At 43.8% G+C, this 21,219-nt stretch overlaps 1 protein-coding gene across 1 annotated transcript in view; it reads left to right on the top strand.

Annotated features, from left to right (window-relative positions):
- col4a5 (collagen, type IV, alpha 5 (Alport syndrome)) overlaps window positions 1-21,219 on the top strand; it is a 260,823-nt gene that overhangs the window by 142,568 nt on the left and 97,036 nt on the right. Inside the window, exons 23-29 of the mRNA XM_078547577.1 lie at window positions 949-1,038; window positions 3,124-3,213; window positions 5,521-5,591; window positions 5,994-6,185; window positions 9,149-9,317; window positions 13,870-13,962; window positions 16,438-16,542. Coding sequence (XP_078403703.1) covers window positions 949-1,038; window positions 3,124-3,213; window positions 5,521-5,591; window positions 5,994-6,185; window positions 9,149-9,317; window positions 13,870-13,962; window positions 16,438-16,542 — 810 coding nt within the window. The remainder of the gene's footprint in view (window positions 1-948; window positions 1,039-3,123; window positions 3,214-5,520; window positions 5,592-5,993; window positions 6,186-9,148; window positions 9,318-13,869; window positions 13,963-16,437; window positions 16,543-21,219) is intronic.

Below are 21,219 nucleotides of genomic sequence, written 5' to 3'. Positions count from 1 at the left end.
AGAAGTGGTGTCAGCAATAAAACAATGTGGAACTTCATAAATGAGCTGCTGAATGTGTGGGGGAAATTTCAATTCTTCCGTAACTTCTGCGGTAGAGCCAACCCTCCAATGTCACTGTGATTCCCAACATAACATGGTGGTACTTAATTACTTGTAACACTATTGCATGACTATTTCCTGCTGTAAAACCACCATTAAAGGACCCCTTATTTCTAATATAATAGTTTTGAAATATCTGTTAATTACATGGAATTACATGGACTGTCAGCACACAAACAAGCCATGCAGCCTATCCTGCCCATGCCAGCATTTATAAACCACTTAAACCTCCTCCCATCCTTACTTTGTAACTGTATCATTATAACTCTCAAATCCCTTCTCCCTCATATGTTTATCTAGCTTTCCCTTAAATGCATCTATACTATTCACCTCAATCAATCCCTGTGATAGCAAGTTCGATATTCTTACCACTCTTTGGGTGGAAAAGTTGTTTAGGAATTCCCGATTTGATTTCCTGGTGCCTATCCTATATTAATGGCGCCTGGTTTTTGCTCTTCTCCACAAATGGAAACACTTTGTGTCGATCCTATCAAAACCTTTCATAATTCTAAATACCACTATTAGGTCACTATCAGCCTTCACTGTTCAAGGGATAAGAGACCCAGACCCAGCCTGTTCATCCTTTCCTCATAAGTATAACTTCACATTTCTGGTATCGTCCTTGCAAACCTTTTTTCACCCGCTGTAGTGCCTTCATGTCCTTTTTATACTAGTATAATTGATCATTCATATCCATTTGCATATTTTATCAGTTACTTCCTTTTAACTCAACTTGTGGGATGTCGTTTGCACATCCTAGAAAGAGGTTTGGCTGTCCAACATATCATTGTTTGTTTGGCGAGATTTCAGTGCAACAGTGATTTTGAATGAATCTGTTCACTCCTTTAGGCCTTGTTGGGGAACAATGCCGGCCAGGGCAGCCAGGGTTATCGGGGCCACCAGGATCGCCCGGCTTCCCAGGAGAGAGAGGACTGAAAGGTAAGACTTCTTCTATGTGCACGTGTCTCTGTGACCACAGTCACATGTTGCACTGCCCTGATCTGTAGGCCTTTACCACAGTAAGTCTCCATTGCCAGATTAGATCACGCTATTTTGTAGTTAGATACTTTGCAGGAAAAGTAAAATGCACTTTTTACAAGGGTGTATCCAAGTGATGAGCTTTTTCTATATTTCTAGAACTTGTGAACTTGAGACATTGTCAATTTATGTCTCGTGATGAGTCCCACTTGTACGAATGGTACCACATGATTACTGTCATGTTTACTGTGTCAGAAATATATGGATAATACACAGATTGGTATGTGTTATCATACCACAACATGGTCATGGTTCTAAACAATGCCTTGTGATTAGAGCTGGGAATGTCCATTCTATATTGTTTGGATAAACGCAATCTACAATTGATGAACTGTGATATCAAGATGTATTTATTGAATGGATGATTCGGGAAAATAATCGCAGCTAATACATTTTGTACAGTAAGTCATTTCTTCCTCCCACTGCATAAAGTGTTACCTTAATCAAAGGTAGGGCCTAATGTTGCTAATAACATATGCATCTCGCTGTACATTGTTAGAAAATGGTTAGATACTAAGCCTGGAAGAAGGATGACAGAGGCTATACCCATAAGCATTAAAACAATATTGCACTTACACTGAGAGTCTCATGCTGTAGTGTTCCTCCAGGTTTTATTACCTGGACTATTCAGCACATCAGTACTAATGGCCTTTAATGGTGTGTAACATGCTCCTTCTGAAATCCTTTTAACATGTCATCTCAAATAGATCATACTGCCAGCAACTAAACATACTTCACCATATAGTTCAAAATGCTTTTCTACTTACAACCCAAGTTTAGAAAAGACATCTGGGCTATAACTTCCAAACTCCCCAGCATCGAATTTGGGAGGGTACCCCAAAAATGTGCTGGGGAACCCCTCTCAGAATTCCAAAGGTCAGTGTTTGCGTGGCAATTGCCCAGAAGTGCAAACTTCCTCTGGCCAATTGCTCTGCTTTGGGAACCATCCGAAAATGCAATTTAAATCGCAAACTTCAGATGGTTCTGGCTGTGTTACACAAATAGTTACTCAGAAAGAGTTGGAAGAATTAAAATTTCTCATAACTTCTAGATAACTATTGCAAAAACACAGACCGCACTCCCCCCCGACCCCCCAGGGGACTCCCCCCACATCCCTGACCTTCCACGGGTCTCTCCCCACCCCCCAGAATACACACCCCAAATGGTATTCTCCATTCCCCTCCACGACTCTCCATGGGACTACCTCCCCCCGACCCGACCTGATTCGATCCTCCCTCACGATCTCCAACATGTCCAAACCCCCCATCCCCCGATTTATGACCCCACCCCCCCCACCCCACCCCGATGTCAGACCCCCCCCCCCGATGTCCGATTTCTGACACCCCCCCCACAGTCCCTAATGTCCGACGCCCCCCAGCAACCACCCGATGTCACTCTCACCCCCAATGCCCGACTCGTCCCCCACACTCCACCCCGCCCCACACACCCCCCTGCAATGACCAACACCCCTGAAGCCTGATCACCCCCAGCCCCCCCAAATCCTATCCACTTACCTTATACACTTACCTTCTCCCTGGCCTGTCAGTTTCAATGGGACCTTTAAACTTACCTGCTTTATGGCAGTTAGTGCCGTAAAAAAAGGAGGCGTGACCTTCTTCAATCGGACGGACCTGGACTGTGATGCTGGGCTTCGGAGACAGCTGCGCTGCCTGGATCTCACCTGGCCTGAGCCGGAAGGTCGGGTGAGGCAGACACTGAAGAAATTTTGTGTAAGTAATTGGGCAAGGAGTGGCGATATGATGCTGATTGCCACTCCGAGGGAGTTATGGACCAGAATCTCTAACTGGGCTACTGGATGTTTCTCGTAGTTTAGCTGGACAATGAAGGCATCACATACACACCATTTCGCTCATCTCGAAGAATAATGTATGATATGGAGGGGAGATTCTCAAGAGTCAAAGCGATGGTTTCAGAAATGTTTTCACATTATTAATACATTTTTTTTCTCTACCTTTGAATTTGTAGGTGATAGGGGAGAAACTTGCATCAACTGCTTAGGTACTGGCAATGGTTTTCCTGGTCTGCCTGGACCTCCCGGACCACATGGTATTCCAGGTAGGATGCCAGTACCGTGAGGAGTTTATATTATTCGGTTGGGCACTAGATAATATTGAACAATTAGAAATATTAGATTAACATTGAATAGAACAGAAAGTTGACTTTGTTTAAAAGGAGAACTCTCCACTCGTGATCTAAATTTTTCTCCTTGTTTCTTCAGCACGCCAAATACTCTTCCTCTTCCCTCAATTCTTAAGATTATAGTATTAAAATCTAAACTGAGCATTTTGCTCTAACCCTGTTCTTTCTCATGGCTAGAACCCCTTTCTTATTTTGATTTATCTTTCCTCCTACACTCTATGGCATTTTGAAGCCTAAGCTTGGAATCACCTGATTATTCATGGGGAGGTGGTGGTGTTGTAATCTAGAGACCCGGGTTCGAATCCCATCATGGCAGATGGTGAAGCTTGCATTCAATAAAAATCTGGAATTAAAAATCTAATGATGACCACAAAACCATTATCGATTGTTGTAAAAACCCATCTGGTTCACCAATGTCCTTTAGGGAAGGAAATCTGCTGTTCTTACCTAGTCTAGCTTACATGTGACTCCAGACCCACAGCAATGTGGTTGACTCTCAAATGCCCTCTGAAATGGCCTAGCAAGCCACTCGGTTGTATCAAACCTCTAAAAAGTCTCAAAGCAACAAAACCGAACGTACATCTACACCCGCATGGACTTCAGCATTCAAGGAGGCAGCTCACCACCACCTCCTCAAGAGCAATTAGGGATGGGCAATAAACGCTGGCCCAGCCAACAAAGCACACATCCCTTGGATGAATGAAAAAACAATTACTTCAGGATCTGCCTGTCTCCTATACTGTCCCTCTCAGCTTTGGTCGTGTCCTGCACTTTGGACCTTCATCCTTCACCTTGGGTTCATCTTCCCAGTGGCTGGCCTAAGTGAATCCAGCAAGGTTGCCTGCTGTGTGAGGCCTGCACATCAGGAGCCAATGGCACTAACAGTGAGCACAGAACCAACTTATACACAACTTAAATTACCAGTATGTTTTTAGCTCTCTCAATTTTGATCTTCCGTTTGAAATGCACATCCACAGTGGGTGCCTTCTAAATCAGTTTTGCTCACTTTATACATCATCACTTCTTGGAGCTCCAATTGGCAAGAAAGTGATCCCAAGGGATTGGCTTGTCATATGTCCACTTTCAGCGTAATATTTCAGGATGGGTTCACTATGAGAAACTATAAGAGAGTCTGGGAGGGAAACGGTGAGAGAGAGAATCGGGGATGGAAGAGGTAAGAGAGAGAGTCAGGGAGGGAATCAGTGGGAGAGAGAGAGAGTCGGGGAGGGAAGCGGTGGGAGAGAGAGTCAGGGAGGGAAATGGTGGGAGAGAGTTGGGGAGTCGCTGTTTCCCTCCCCGACTCCCCCTCTCTCTCACCATTTCCCTCCCCGACCCTCTCTCTCTCTCTCTCTCTTTCTCTCTGTTTCCCTCCCCAACTCTCTCTCTCACCGTTTCCCTCCCGACTCTCCTTTTCTCACTCACCGTTTCCCTCCCTGACTCTCTCTCTCTCACTTGCCGCTTCCAGCTCCGACTCTCTCTCACTATTTCCCTTCCCGACTCCCCCTCTCTCGCCATTTCCCTCCCTGACTCTCTGTCTCACCATTTTCCTCCCCAATGTCCTCTCTCTCTGTCTTACTGTTTCCCTGTCTGACTCGATCTCTCTCGCCATTTCCCTTGACCGCCTCTCCCTCTTTTGCCATTTCCCTCCCCGACTCTCTCTCTGTTTCTTGCTGTTTCCCTCCCCAACTCTCTCTCTCTATCGTCGTTTCCCTGTTCAACTCTCCCACTTTCTCACTCATACCCTCGCTGTGAGCTAGGGCTCAGGAGAGGGCAGCGCAAATGAGGAAGTGAGCTAAAGGAGCTGCGAGTGGGAGAGTCTAGGTAAGCACATCGGAACTGTTTGAAGTCTCCAACTCTTAACTCCAAGTTGGAGACATTCACAGAGGGCCCCGGGGAGCAGGGGAATTGCCCATCAGAAGTTGAAACTTCCCAGGCAATTCCCACAGAGGTCAGTGCATCAGGATTTCCACCAAGTCCTGAGGTGCAGCTTCGGTCGTACATCCGGTCTCCAACGATCCGGGGTTCAGAAGGTTTAGGCCATTTGTTGAACTTTGTTAACTTCCTTGTTGACAAGGCAAACGTTGGCTTAGAATACCATTTGTTCTATGTGATCTCACCCGTGTCTCTGAAGACTCAGAAAGCTGCCATGCTGCTAATCCACATGCACCATTTACTTTCAACAAAACTGATGCGAGTTTTCATTTGTTACTTCATGGATTTTAGGTCAACCAGGATTGCCTGGAATGAAAGGAGATCCCGGACTACCTGGTCCAATTGGAACTTTAGGACCACCTGTAAGTATTTAGCAAGCTGATGCACATTACCAAACATTCTACTGGAAGAGTGTTAAGTAGAACTTCATTGCCTGCAATGGGAACATTAGAGAGGCTGTAAATTGGGAGGCTAATCCCGCTGACAAAATGGACCCCAGGCAAAACAATAGAAATATAGGTTGATAAATAAAAGTATTACATTCTCGAAACAAAACGTTTTTACGCATTTGTGCATTGCATATACTCTGTTTCTGCCTAATTTCCTGGATTTTAATCTTGGATACATGTTCTATATTTCGTTAATTCAGTATTATAAATTTTTAAGAACTAAAGTTTTGGATTAATAACCTTGTGGCTTCTAAATCCAGTTCTTGATGGAAATATCCTGCATCACAGCCAGATATCTGCTTTCCTTACTTCTAGGGGTCGCCAGGCCGTCCTGGTAGTCCAGGATCCCCTGGCCCAAAAGGTGACCGAGGAGATGGCTTTGGCTTTCCAGGTGCAAAAGGTGATCGAGGTAGCTCTGGTTTCCCAGGACCCCCAGGACTTCCAGGATTAGATGGCACTCCAGGAAGAGATGGCCTTCCAGGCCCACCAGGTCCAAAGGGTGTACCTGTAAGCAACCTATTTTCTACTTTGGTGCCGATTGCTAAATGAAAGCAGGTAACGATGGGTGTGCTGTGTCAGGGGAGTATTTTTGACTGTGTCCAGTTTTGGTCATTCCATATGGTGGGTTGCTATAGAGATCTTGGAAAAGATCCACAGAAGAGCTGCATGAATGATTCCTAGCTTAAAGAACTTCAGCTACTCAGTCTTAAGGGCCTTGGTCTGCTTACTTTAGAGTAGTGTGAAATTATAGCCAACCCGTTAGAAGTCCTTAAAACAATTAAAGGGCTAGATAGCATCCCTTTTGATAGATTATTACAGTTTAATATATTGGAGAAGACTAGGGGGTATGAGTTTAATTTATATAAAAGTAGGAATAGACTGCACAGTCCTTTTCCCAGAGAGCAGTGAGCCTCTGGAATGCATTGTCATCTGGTGTGGTGGGTGCTGATTCTCTGTACCCTTCATGAGGGAACTGGAGCAGAACTTGACTAGGGAAGAGATTGCATCATATAGAAGGTAACTGATAACACTTAGTCCATATAATCTCCTGGAATGGTTTTGATAAACTGAGTCCTTTTCCTTATTGGTTATGGGGCATTTCTCTTTTTTGCCTCTCTCAGGAGCTAAAATGGCTGTGGGAAGAAGGGAGTGTGGAGTGGGGGGAAGGGAGTGTGGGGTGGTGGGTTAGTGAAGTAGGGAGATTTTTAGTCATGCTGTAGCAGCCACCATGGTGTTGAGCAGGCTTTGTGGGCCATTTAGTCCTTTCTTGACAGTCAATTTTCTATGGCCGTATCGGTTCAAGGAGTTGCTCCCAGAAAGATGCCTGAGGATTTGGAATATAAGGGCACTATTGTCATCAAAGCATGTTTACCAAACTCTTATTGGAGAGGTGAATGGAGAGAGAGGAAGGCCCTGTGAATTACACATTGCTCCTAAGTGATCGAATAAGGCAACAGGCACAATTTGCATTGTGTGTCTGTAATGAAGGGTAAAAAGGGTGGGTAAAAAGGGTGCTAGAGGTCCATTATTCTTATTACATCTAGTAACTACAGGCCGGTCAGTTTAACGGCAATGGTGGGTAAGGTTTTAGAAATATTAATCCGGGAAAGAATCAACAGGCATTAGGAGAGGTTTGAGTTAATTAAGGCGAGCCAGCATGGATTAGTAAAAGGTAGATAGTACTTGACTAATCCAATTGTGTTTTTTAATGAAGTAACAGAGAAGGTTGATGAAAGGAATGTAATAGATGTTATCCATATGGATTTTAAGAAAGCATTTGGCGAAGTACCAGAGCCAACCTTTTTAATACCTCCTCTTCATCAATTTTTAGCCCGTCACCTGTCTCATCTATCTCTTCCTTCATTGCTTTTTGCAGAAATTTTATTCAACTTTCCTTTTTGGACAAAATGCCTTTAAGAATAGAGTTAAAAACAAAAAGCTAAAAGCTACTGCGGATGCTGGAAATCCAAAACAAAAACAGAATTACCTGGAAAAACTCAGCAGGTCTGGCAGCATCGGTGGAGAAGAAATCAGTTAACGTTTCGAGTCTTCATGACCCTTCGGCAGAACTTAAGAATAGAGTGCTGGCTGTACCTTGGGTTCTTAGGATAACACTGTTTGGCTCCCTGTTGAGCACAGAGGCAGCCAGCAGTATGGAACCTATAATGATACAATCATGGTAATGAGGTGGGAGCGCCAAGTTTATGTGCTGCCCACCTCCTTCGGAACTAACATGGGCAGGTCGCAGATCATAACCCTGTGCCCACAAACGGGGCACCTACCATAAAAGCCACTTGTATTAGCATGGCTGATGGTAAATGTCAAGCTGCCCAAATCTCAGAGGGAAACTTGAAACAGCTGCCAAAATGGTTGTTGCAATTGTATAGTATGAGGAGAGGTTCTGAAATCAAGAAATGATGTCCCTGACTACTTGCGATGATTTTATAGTGAGCATTTATTAAAGGAATAAAGGAAAAAAAGTAAAACACAATTGCACTTAAACACACAGTAAACAGCACTTTAAAACAGTTTCACAGATCTTAACTACCCTCAGAGCTAACTTTCACCTTTTCTATGCAACAACTATCTTTATAGATTCTAAAATCTATAGAATTCCAGTAATTTTTACCATACTGTGCCTTTTCCCTTGGGGTGTCTTCTGAGGCTGACAGCAACTGGGTTTTCAGGATTGGCCTTGTTCACATTGTCTTCTGAGGGTTCTGCCTAGTTACCCTGCTGTCTTTTGGGAGATCTGACCAGCAACACCCACCTAGGCATCAGTATTTCCTTAAATGCATTCCTTCCCTTTGATCTCTCTATTGTCTCAACCAGTCTCTTCAGAAATGCTTTCTTCCCAGAATTGATTACACTTGTTATGTTACCCTAGCCCTTAGACTTGTAAAAACAAACTTACCCTATCTTTACCTTATTTACACCTTTTACGACCTGCATATATCCCCCTTTGAACTAAAACAATTCAATTCAAAAACACTCTGTTATTGCTTTATGTAAAACTCTGAAGTTCTTCTTAGTTCAATAACAAGTCAAAACCACTTCTTACTGTTGGTTTTGGACTGGTGTAGTCACTCTGGCTCTTACTCCAATTACCCCAACCACCTGTCTTCCAGTACATAAGAAAAATGGCAGTAATGTTAGCAGATGAAAAAAATTACAATTTCTTGTTTTCTTGACACAATTGCAGCTCGATATGGATTTTTTTTTAAAAGCTGCCTGTTAACATTGGAAAGGAGGGTATAACTTGCCTCTGGGCACAATTGTTTTTCCATCCAGCTACTCAACATTAAGGTGAGATCTCTCTGCATTTTAGAATTTAGGAAAAAAAATGGTGCAAATAAAAAGCCTTTGTGTGTTTTTATTCCAAATGAATGGATGTTCAGATTTCTGTTCCTGAGGAATGGAGTCAGTTTTCTACCCCACCTCTGTACTAATGAGACATGGAACTTTTTTAGGGTGGCCTGGCCTTCAAAGGAGCAGTTGGACCACCTGGTGATTCAGGTCCAATCGGATTTCCAGGAGAGAGAGGCACCCCGGGTCCACCAGGATTTGGTCCACCGGGATATCCAGGTGAAAAAGGTGCTCAAGGAGTCTCAGGCCGTCCCGGAGCCCCTGGAGCTCCAGGTATGTTAACATAATATAATTAACATAATTCTGATATGTTACCTATGGTGGTTGGTTGCGAGGTTAGGAAAGTCGTAGAATGTTACGGCGCAGAAGGAAGCCATTCAGCCCATCATGTCTGCACCCGCTCTTCAAATGAGCATTATGACTTAGTGCCATTCTCCTGCCTTTTCCCTGTATCCTTGCACATTGTTTCTCTAATTCTACTGCTTGTTATTTTGCACAGTTTAATATTATACAAAAGTTTCACATCCAACCACCACCCGACCAGCATCACAGAATTGTTAAAGTGCAAATGGAGGCCATGCAGCCCATCATGTCTGCACCCGCTCTCCGAATGACCGTTTTGACTCAGTGCCATTCTCCTGCCTTTTCCCTATAACCTCGCACGTTGTTACTACTTAAATAATCATCGACTGTCCTCTTGAATGCCTCGATTAAACCTGCCTCCACCACACTTTCAAGGAGTGCATTCGAGACCCGAGCCACTCGCTGTGTGAAAAAGTTTCTTCTCACATCACATTTGCTTCTTTTGCAAATCACTTTAAATCTGAGCTTATAATTGAGAAATAGCTAGGTTAGTCAAGGGTCAATTGTGAGTAGTCCATAAGGATACTTCCTTCTTAAAGTGGGGAGCTACAGTATAAGAAAATGGAAGTTTTAATAATATCGTTACAGGAAAGTATAATTTTGACAATATTATAGAAATGCTATAAATAATTGTTTTAGAAGAAACCCTGAGACTGTGGTTGTTATCCATCAAGTTCTTGCTCTGTCTAAAGCTCAGGATAGAAAGAAAGACAGCATTATCAATTGCCCATGGTTCTCCAGTAGGATGTTATCTAGGTCACATAGCTCCTTCATGCACAGGACTTCATGGAGACATTCCCAGGCCTGAGAAGATGGAATCTTGTGTCATTAAATGAACAAGATGTTCTTACGTGAGATAAGCAATAAGGTGATCTCAGGGGCAAGAGGAGGCTAGGAAAAAGGGTGTCTACCTTGTATATCAGTCCCTTGGTAATTAGGCAATTTAGTGGGAAGATGGACGAATGGAGGAAACTGTTTAGGATTGCTGGTTCGGCTTAACACCCTTAAAGAAGAGATGGTTAAGGTATGCAACAGGGATCAAACAATTCTGCCCATCTGATCTGGAACCAGTAAACCTTCTCACCTGTATGTCTACCCTGTCCATTCTGTCTATTGTGATTATGTGTTGTTTTTGAATAACACTTCTCAATAAACCACTTTAACCTTGAAACTAAACCGTTTGTGACTCCTCAACTCCTGAGTAATCTGTTACCCCTGATCAAATCATACTGTATTAAAGTATTGATGTGCCTCTTTCCCTGACAAATGAAACTGGTATGTGCTGGGATCCAACTCACAACTTGGCCAAATTCATGAAATCATTGCATAATACAGCATAGTAGGTCACTTACCCCATCACACCTGCACCAGCTTTTTCAAAGAGCAATCCAGTTAGTTTCACTCCCCTTGTTCTTCCCCCATCTCTGTGCAATCTGTATCCACCACCTTATCTAGCAGTGCACTGCAAATACTAATCACTCGTTGCATAAAAATGTTCTTCCTTCTCTCTCTCTTCTGGTTCTTCTACCAAGCACCTTAACATCTTAAACCCAGCTCAACTTCCCAAAAGCTAGTTTTATCTTAGATCATAGAATTATAGAAACATACAGCACAGAATGAGATCATTCGGTGTTGGATCTATGAAAGAGCAGTTAGTCCCATATTGCCTCTTTTTTTTATTCATTCACGGGATGTGGGCTTCACTGGTTGGGCCAGCATTTATTGCCCATCCCTAATTGCCCTTGAGAAGGTGGTGGTGAGCTGCCTTTTTGAACTGCTGCAGTTTGCACCACCTTTCCAGAATGCACTTGACGGACCCCAACAACCCTGTAAGTGAAAAAAAAAATCCTGCATCCTCCCTCGAGATCTTTTGCCAAGATCTACTGTGGTGATTAGTTTAGGTTGAATGTGATCAAGATAGTTAGCTGAAAAGCTTCACATTTCATGCACATTAGGATCCTTTTGGAAAGTGTTTTGCACGTTGCGCTGTTATTAACGAAGTGTGGCACTGGAAGGATTCCTCAGTGGACATGCCCAAAAATCAGAAACCTTTGCAACTCTTAATGCTATTATATCTACTTCCTAGTGCTTAAGTTGAGGATACTTGGTTCATAGATGGCACTTCCAATGGTATCCAAACTCTGCAAACCAAACATCAGGAATCTTCACCTTTATTACTCATTACAGATGGGATTCACAGCTAGTGAATGGATGGAGAGGTGACCTGCTGCCCATCCTCCCGGAGTGGGGAGCTCAAAAGTGGTTTGAGTTGTCTTCACCATAAGTTTATTTTTCTTCCCTCTTTTCTTCCTGTGCTGGTTTGGCTGCAATTCGAAACTTGCCGTGAAGGACTGTAGCGCCAACCTCACTTCTTGATATCATAATATGTCAGAACATTGATGTGTTGTACCATTTGCCCTCCTCAGACAACGCTCCCCTCACCACTCAGCAAAAAAGCAAGATGACCTTTGAACAATGAGAAGATCGCCCTTCAGTATTTGTTGTATGCAGGACTTTGGCCCTGTGCATGCAAATTCTGCAGTAATTCAATTTGTTATGGTACCTTCTGACAGGCAGCACCCAAAGCGATGGAGATTAGGTTCAGTAAAGAGAAAATTTGATTTTTTCTCTTTTTTTTAAATAACCACAACTGATTTTCAATTTAGTGTCTTCTATAAACTTGTTAAGAGTGTCTCTTGAAAATTGGATCTATTCATAATCATAGATTTCCAATCTCTCTCAATCAGATTTTGTCTAATGTGCTATAAATTGGAATGTAGAGCAATTTGACAGTGCCTGGATCTGTCCGTGGGGAAGGGCAAGATAGGGCAAAAGCAGTTTGCACTAAATGCTTGTGGAGTCAGCCCCCGTTATGAATGATTGTGCAAGAGAAGTTTTACAAGGACAAAATAAAAGAGAAAGCATTGAGGAAAAACAAAGTTTCAAATATTCACTTCTACAATAGGTCATTGTTAAAACTCCTGTTTGCCTCAACCTTTGAGTAAGAATACAGAATTAGTAGTCACGTGAAAAAATGTGGATTGATTCGGAAGAGTCAGCATGGATTTGTTAAAGGAAAATCGTGTCTAACTAACTTGCTGGAGTTTTTTGAAGAGGTAATAGAGATGGTTGATGAGGGTAAGGCTGTTGATGTGGTGTATATAGACTTCCAAAAGGCATTCGATACAGTGCCATGCAACAGACTTGTGAGGAAAGTTATAGGTCATGGAATAAAAGGGGCAGTAACAGCGTGGATACAAAATTGGCTGAGGGATAGGAAACAGAGATTATTGGTTAATGGGTATTTTTCAGGCTGGAAGAAGGTTTGTAGTGGAGTTCCCTAGGGGTCAGTATTGGGACCTGTGCTCTTCCTGGTATATATAAATGATCTAGACCTTGGTGTGCAAGAATCAATTTCAAAGTTTGCGGATGACACAAAACTTGGGGGAATTGTAAACTGTGAGGAGGACAGTGTAGAACTTCAAAAGGACATTGACACATTGGTGGAGTGGGCAAATATGTGGCAGATGAAGTTCAATGCCGAGAAGTGTGAGGTGATACGCTTGGTGTAAAGAACAAGGAGAGACAGTATAAAATAGAGGATCCTATTCTAAAGGGTGTGCAGGAGCAGAGAGAGCTGGGTGTCTGTATGCATAAGTCATTAAAGGTGGCAGGACAGGTAGAGAAAGCTGTTTCTAAAGCATACAGTATTCTAGACTTCATTAATAGGGGCATAGAATACAAGAGCAGGGAGGTTATGATGAACTCGTATAAGACACTGGTTAGACCTCAGCTGGAGTATTGTGTATAGTTCTAGGTGCCACACTATAGGAAGGATTTGAACGCATTGGAGAGAGTGCAGAAGAGGTTTACGAGAATGGTTCCAGGGATGAGACACTTCAGTTATGAGGAAAGATTGGAGAAGTTGGGACTGTTTTCCTTGGAGAGGAGAAGACTGAGAGGAGACTTTATAAAAGTTTTCAAAATCATGAGGGGTCTGGACAGAGTAGACAGGGAGAAACTGTTCCCACTCATAAACGGATTGAGAACCAGAGGGCACAGTTTTAAAGTGTTTTGCAAAAGAAGCAAATGGGAGGTGAGAAAAAATTTTTTCACACAGCGAGTAGTTAGGGCTTGGAATGCACTGCCTGGAAGTGTGGTGGAGGCAGGTCTAATTGAGGTATTCAAGAGGGCATTGGATGATTATCTAAATAGAAACAATGTGCAGGGTTACGGGGAAAAGGCAGGAGATTGGGGCACTAAGTTAAAATGCTCAGAGAGCTGATGCAGACATGATGGGCCGAATGGCCTCCTACACCATAATAATTCTGTGATTGAAGAGAAAATAAATTAAGTTCTTAAGGTACTGATGGAACTTGTTAATGTTTTTCTTTTTTGTCTAACGTACAAGTGTTCTTCACATCGGTGGGAACTGTTATTAATCCTTTGCTGTTCTGTCCAGGTGCTAAAGGTGAACCAGGTCGAACAGTCACTGAACCTGGTCCACGTGGTCCTCCAGGGCCCCCAGGTGAACTTGGACTATCAGGCCGCCCAGGTAAGATGCTTAAGCTGTTAAATTTATCTTTAACTTGTGTACTATCTGTGGAAAAATAAACAAATTAGTGCCTGTTTGCACATGTTTTGCTAGAACAAATGAACTAGGCTGAGTCATGATCTAATTAAAACACAAGGGCCAGAATTTTCCCGTCGGCGATTTGGGGGCAGGGCCCACTCGCCGACGGGAAAATTACGCGGGATGATGTCGGGAGGAACCCCCGACGTCATCCCGGTCCCTTTACATTTTTAAGAAGGCGGGTGGACAGCAAAATCAGATGTCCGCCCGCTGACCTGTCAATGGCCAATTAAGGCCATTGACAGGCTAATTAAGATAATTAAAGACCTGCCCGTCCAACCTTAAGGCTGGCGGGCAGGCCAAGAGCCCCAGTGGGCTTCTGACAAAACATGAAACCTCATCCACTGGCAGGATGAGGTTTCATGTCCGTTTTTAAAAAGTATAATAAAGTTTTTGTCATTTTTATTAACATGTCCCATCTCGCGTGACATTGTCACATGATGGGGACATGTTAATAACTTTTTAATCTTTCTATTTTTTGACTTTTATTACCTGTCACTAATCTCCCTGAGACAGGACTTTGCCTCAGAGAGCAGTGCGCTCTTTGACAGATGGGGATTCCCTTCCCCCCACCCCCGGAACAGGAAGCGCATAGTGCTTCCTGTTGGGCAGGCCGCTGGGCGGGCCTTAACTGACCCGCCCACTCAAAATGGCGGCGGGCCCCGTTTCGGTGGCGGGGGTTGGCTGTCCACCCGCCACTGAGCCTGTGGGGCCCGCCCGCCATCCCATGGCAATCCTTTAATGTTGTCAGTGTGACTTTAGCATAAATCTCTGAAATGATCCTCTACTTCTGCTCATTTCTGCTGATGATTGTAGAATATACAGGATGTTGATAACTTTTGGTCAGTCAAACCTCATCTTCGATTTTCCTTGGACTACGTTCCCTTATCATGTAATGCAAAGCTCTCTACAATATACTTCTAAATGCTCCAAATGAAGAAACCTTTCCCAGTACTTCTATGTGGGGCGCAGGGATGGGAAGACTTGAACAAGGTCAAGTCACCCAAATGACGGGTGAAAAATTGGTTTTGTGCTGGTTCCTGCAAAGTGGGGAATGTGCACCTGAAGACAATGGCCCAAGGCTGGATCCACTTTGGGTCTTGGACCTCGTTACCCTACGACCCACAATTGAGTATTCTATGCAGCTCATCACTCAGGGTCTGAAACCTGGCTCAAAGATATGTTCTTTGAGGAGGGAAGGTTACCAGGAAGGGGCAAAGCTGCACTCTGACATATAGAAGTACTCTTGTTCCTCTTGCTTGGGCATTGAGGTAAGTTTATAAAAAATGAAACTTGCCCGTTCTTCAGTGGCCTTCAGTGGTGCCTTTAAGTGGCCCCCCATTAGCCCATGATAAAATGAGGAGAACTGCATGCTCCAACCAGTTTTGCTGAATTTGGAAGTGGGTCCTAAAATAGGTCTTTGGGCTTTGATTAGCATATTGAAGGGTCCTAATGCTTGTTACAGGGCAAAGGCCCTGGACACCAGAAAGTTGCCGATTGCCAAATTGATAGTTGGCTGATTCCTGGGGGATCAAGCTTGGAGGTTGGTTCCCCCTCCAAGGCAAATTTTAACCCCAAAAAATGTCTGTGATTGGGACCAAATTCTCACCCAAAGTGTTCTGGAGTTCTGCACAATGAGACTTATTCGCTTGTACTTGTGTCTATTTAAAAAGATGTGTTAATATTTGTACCATCGTTATGACCTTGGAACCTAGCAAGTATTTAATTAGGTACAACACATTTGATATTGTTGCTCAATTGGTTTGTGAGATTCTAAGGCCTCTTGGAGAAACTTAAGTGCCATCATTGCCAAATTTTTTATATTTGGGAACTTCCTATTTGATGATTGAGTTGCTAAAGGACACCGCTTGGTGCAGTATGGAACCATACAAGCACACATGGCTTGGGTTCAATCCATTGGAAAATTTGTGAATGTGTGCGCTAGTGGGTGCCAGATAAAGACAGGCTTAGCTTTAGCTGTGTTGTTTCCCATGTTTAAATAACAGAGCAACACTCATTGCCCAAGCTTGCATAAGAAGAATCACTTGGTACTTTGAGGCTGTCAATCTTCAAATAGCTGTCACCTGCTTCAAGAGAAAATATGACAAAATAGTTATCTTGTTTGGTAGGTTTCAGTAGAATTAGTGGATTATATGACAGCAATTATGTCATGTTTGTTGTACCTTAAGGAAAGGACTTGATCACACTTAAGACTCTAATGAGGTCATCTCCATTAAAATTAATTTACTATTCATTCCCAGTGGCAGCCCTACATACTTGTATCAGTTTGTAGCTATTTGTAGTCCTGAAAATTCTGAAAGGGATGTGAGGAAGAGAAAGCTCACCTGTCATTTATGTGTTTGTAATAATATATTAAATTTGCATTCCCTTCTATAGGTGACCCAGGTCAACCAGGACAATCTGGCTTACCAGGCCTCCAGGGCCCAAAGGGAGACATGGGAGTGCCAGGTATTGGATTCCCTGGTCCACCAGGTCCAAAAGGTAGGTTCCTATTCATGGTGCATCTCAAAATCATAGTGGAAAAAAAGCTTGCATTTATATAGCACCGCACCACATTATTCAAATATTCCAAAGTGCTTCTTTTCCATGTAAATAATTGCAGCAGCTACTTTGTGCACATTAAGGTGCCAGATAAGTAACCACCTAATCATTAGGGTTAGTTGACATGGTCATGGGGAGAGCTCTCTGTTCTTTGAATAGTGCTCTTCCCATTAGATGATGGCACAACAACTTAAGGACACAGATTTAAGGTTCTGGGCAAGAGATGTAGGGGGCACATGAGGAAGAACCTTTTTAACAGCGAGTGGTGATGACCTGAAACTCGCTGTCTATGACAGTGGTGAAAGCAGAGAAGTTGAATGATTTGAAAAGAAAATTGGATGGACACTCGAGCGAGATAAATTTACAAGGCTATGGACTAGAGCAGGGAAATGGGGCTGATTGGATTGTTCTAAATAGAGCTGGTATTGAATTGATGGACTGAATGGCCTCTTCCATGCCATAATGATTCTATGCTGGGGATCTTTAGCATCCAACAAAATAGAATAACAAAACAACCAAATTTGTTGGCACACTTGTTTTGCTAGTGTGAAATGGGTACAATATGGTGGGCAACACACATCAACAAATTCCATGCCAGAAGTTTGCCACTCATCAAGTTGGTAAAAGCTGAAGAAATCAGGGCCGACGCCTGAAACCGATGTTAGGCCCTTTGTATATGTAAGTAGGGGCCTAACATCTGCTTCACAAGCCCTTCCTGAAACGGGGCTACCCTTTAGTGCTGCTGCAACCTAGCCTGTTGCATTCGGAATAACCAATATCACCTAACCAGCCCTTCGTAAGCTCACTGCTGGAGGCTGTCATCAAAATGGTAAGTTTCTTTTAAAAAAAATAAGGCTGCCAGAGCATTCTCAAAGACTCCATTGCTGACCCCCACTCAACCACTTCCTGATTGCTTCTGCATCCACTCAACCCACTCCAAGACCTTCCTGAGGGATGCAGCTGGTAGTCATATGGCCTGAATTTCAAACCCTCTACTTGCCAGTCTAATTTGAAGGAGGCTCAGGACCCAATACCCAGTGTTCCTCGGCCCGATCCATTCCAGCACATGAATCACTCCTGTGCCCATTTTGTGTTGAGTTTCTGCCAATGTGGCGTCACTTGATCTTATTCATTTATTCTCCCTCCGCTTCCTTCTTTCCCCGCCCTGTGGATCAGTGGTGTCTCTAAACTTGCTACGTTTAACATTCACCCTGATGCTCAAAGTATCTGATGAAAGGTTTTTCTCTATTTTCATAAGACTGTGTTTGTGTGGGAAGTTGCAAATTGTCACTTATCATAGCTGGTACTCTATAAGCAGAACCAGTCACAATAATTGGAAATGTATCTTCAGCCAGCTATGAAGATTTTAAACTCATTGTTATTAAGATCATGCAAGTGGAATAATTGGGTTTATTAATAGCGTTTATGTTCATAAAATGTTTTTTAATCCATTTACGGGATGTGGGCTTCGCTGGCTGGGCCAGCATTTATTGCCCATCCCTAGTTGCTCTTGAGAAGGTGGCAGTGAGCTGCCTTCTTGAACCTCTGAAGTCCATGTGGTGTAGGTACACCCACCGTGCTGTTAGGAAGGGAGTTCCAGGATTTTGACCCAGCGACAGTGAGGGAACAGCGATATATTTCCAAAGTCAGGACGGTGAGTGGTTTGGAGGGGAACTTCCAGGTGGTGGTTTTCCCATGTGTCTGCTGCCCTTGTCCTTCTAGATGGTAGCAGTCGTGGGTTTAGAAGGTGCTGCCTAAGGAGCCTTGACAGCAAAATGGTTTTACCTTAAGCTCTACAGATTATTATAGTTTACAAAAGGCTCAGTGCCTTTCTAGAGAGAGATGAATATTGCTTAACACCTGTCAAAGACAATTTAAAGAGGCTTCAGGGCCAATAGTAATTGAAACTGAGGGTAAAAGAGGTCATGAAATTGTGAAGTGCTAAAGTGACATGATTAAAAATAGCTGTAAAATTAAACCTGTTCCTCCCAATCACCCTATTTTTCTGCAAGAAACTCTATTCTTGGCCCGGATTTTTGCAGAATTGAGCCAACTCCGGAACCATTTAAAATGGCAGGCAAGACCCAATTCTGGAACTCCTGCCCCCATTCCTGGCGCTGGATATTTTCACCGTCGTAGGATCAGGGTGCAAGTAGCAAGCCCGCGCTCTGCACTCCGGAGCTGGACAGCTCCATTGTGGAGGTAAGTATCTGATAGATCCCAGCAATTTTCATGGAGTCAGGCCAGCTTCTTCATGACTGATGGCTCATGGCCCCCTCAGAGGAATTGTAAACCATAGTATGGACTCAGGAACTCTTGAAAGGTAAGTTCAAGAGGTCTGACCCATGCCTGGCATGCCTCCACCATGCCCCTATACCCTCTATGCCATCTCCATGCCTTCCATGTCCCCTCCATGGCCTTCCTGCCACCTCCATGCCCCCTCAATTACCTCCATGTCACTTCATGCTCCTTCCATAACCTCCATGCCACCTGCAAAGCCTCCTTAGCCCCTCCATGCCCATTCACCAGTATGTACTAAGTACAGAACTAAAGAGCCATATAATAACAATGGCAAGTGCTGAAATGCTGAGGAAAAAACACCCATTCAGAAATCATCTTTGAAATAAATAATGTTCCTACAACCCTATAAAAGTGTCAATCAGACAAGAGAATTATAGTATCAGTGACAGAAGTTTTAACCACTTTATGCCTCTTAATCTTTTCCAAATAAAAACTCCGGCCAGAATTTTTAGCTTGTAGGGCGGGCGTACGCCTGACCCGAGCAAGCGTAAAACGGTGCGCGATGATGTCAGGCGAGCGTCCCGATGTCATCGCACACTTGTGTGATATTTCAGTCAGCAGGCGCGCGCGGGAGTCAGCAACGCGCCTGCCGACAATTAAAAGGCCTATTAAGGCCATTAACAATGTAATTGAATTAAATTTTTCGCTGCCCATCCAGCCTTATGGCTGGCGGGCAGACAAAAAGGCCAAGTGGCCTTTGCATTTTTTGCGAAACCTCATCCACGGGCGGGATGGGGTTTCGATCTGTCATTTATTAAAAAAAAATTTCATACTAATTTCTAACATGTTTCTGCTCATGTGACAGTCACGTGAGTGGGCGTTTTTTTTTAACACCTTAAAATTCTTTATTTTTATTTTTCAAAATCTTCATCTCCCTGAGGCAGCTCTGTAGCCTAGGGAGCTTTTCCTGCGTGCACTTGTGCACGTGCAAACTACATGTGCAAACTTGAGCGCTCGCCGCCCTTGGCCCCGCCCCCCCCCCCCCCCCCCCCCTCCCCACACAGGCAGCACTGCAGCGTGCGTTTCACGCTGGACGAGCCTTAATTGGCCCGCCAGCATGAAATCACAGTCATGGCCTGATCGCGGGCGGCGGTCGGCTTCCTGACCGCTCCCATAGCAACCCCGCCGAGCCCGTCTGATGAGGGCAAAATTCTGCCCTCAGACATTGACAAAATTGATCACAGTATAAAAAACTTGGTATAAGCGCATAAAAATGTAATTCAAGCAAAGTCAACACTCCACTCAGTTGTCAAAACAGAAACCCCTGCTGAGTTAATGAATTTGAGAGTTTTTGGAGCTCCGCCAAGCATTCATAATGAGCACAGGTGTAGAACCCAGATGTCTGGCCATCTGTTTTTATGGAAACAGATTCCAGATGGCCTCATTATGACTGCGTGGCTGATCTCCAAGACATCTGAATGTATTTGCTAAGCAGGGGTCTGGTTTGACAAAGGAGTGAAGCGTTTACTTTGCTTGATTGACATCTTTATCTGGCTATAATTCATTTCTTCTGTGATCTCTTTTGTCAATATATGAATATTTATTTGGACAAGATTAAAAGGTGTGAAATGGTTAAAGCTTCTGTAACTGATATTATAATTGTCTTGTCTGATTGATGCTTTTGTAAGGTTTTAGGAACAGCAGTATTTTTCAAAGAAGATTTCGAATGGGTGTTTTCCTCAGCATTTCAGAACTTGCCATTGTTATCGTACGGTTCATTGGTTCTGTCCACAGTGCCAACTGGGTAATGGGTATGGGAGGGCATCAAGGTGGCATGGTAGCCATGGAGGAGGCTTGGGGAATGGGTCAGAGCTGAGGGCTAGAGGGCCTAACTGCTTCTTAAACAGCTGGGGCAAAGTCCCAGAGAACCATGGCGGGCCTTCTAACCAGCTCGTCTAAGCACTCACCCGCCCCCGTGGCTGCTTACGATCTGCTTCCAGGGTTAGCAGGCCCAACTCTATCCAGCCCCTGCCTCCCCCGAGCGAAGACTGGGCGTAACGGGGCCCTTTGAACTGAGGTGGGTCTGCCGAATCAGGGAATTCCCAACTCGACATACCCGCTTCTGTCGTGAAAATCTGACCCCTTGTCACCCATTTTTGTAGTGATCAATCAGACTGAGTAAAGGCCATTCAATGTTTCAAATCTGCTTCTTCTACAAGCCTTTTACGTCCAATGGTATCAGACCATTCAATCTCCCAGGTTTCTCTTGGCCCCTAAGGTTAGCCAACTAAATATTTTTCTTTAATTGAGTCACCAAGGTGAAGGGGCAAGGCACACAGTGGAGAACATCACCAAGGCTTAAAAGAGTAGGAAAGG

Source organism: Cetorhinus maximus, chromosome 8 (genome assembly GCF_964194155.1).
Source record: "Cetorhinus maximus chromosome 8, sCetMax3.hap1.1, whole genome shotgun sequence".
Classification (NCBI taxonomy): Eukaryota; Metazoa; Chordata; class Chondrichthyes; order Lamniformes; family Cetorhinidae; genus Cetorhinus; species Cetorhinus maximus.
This window is presented reverse-complemented; position numbering and strand designations above follow the sequence as displayed.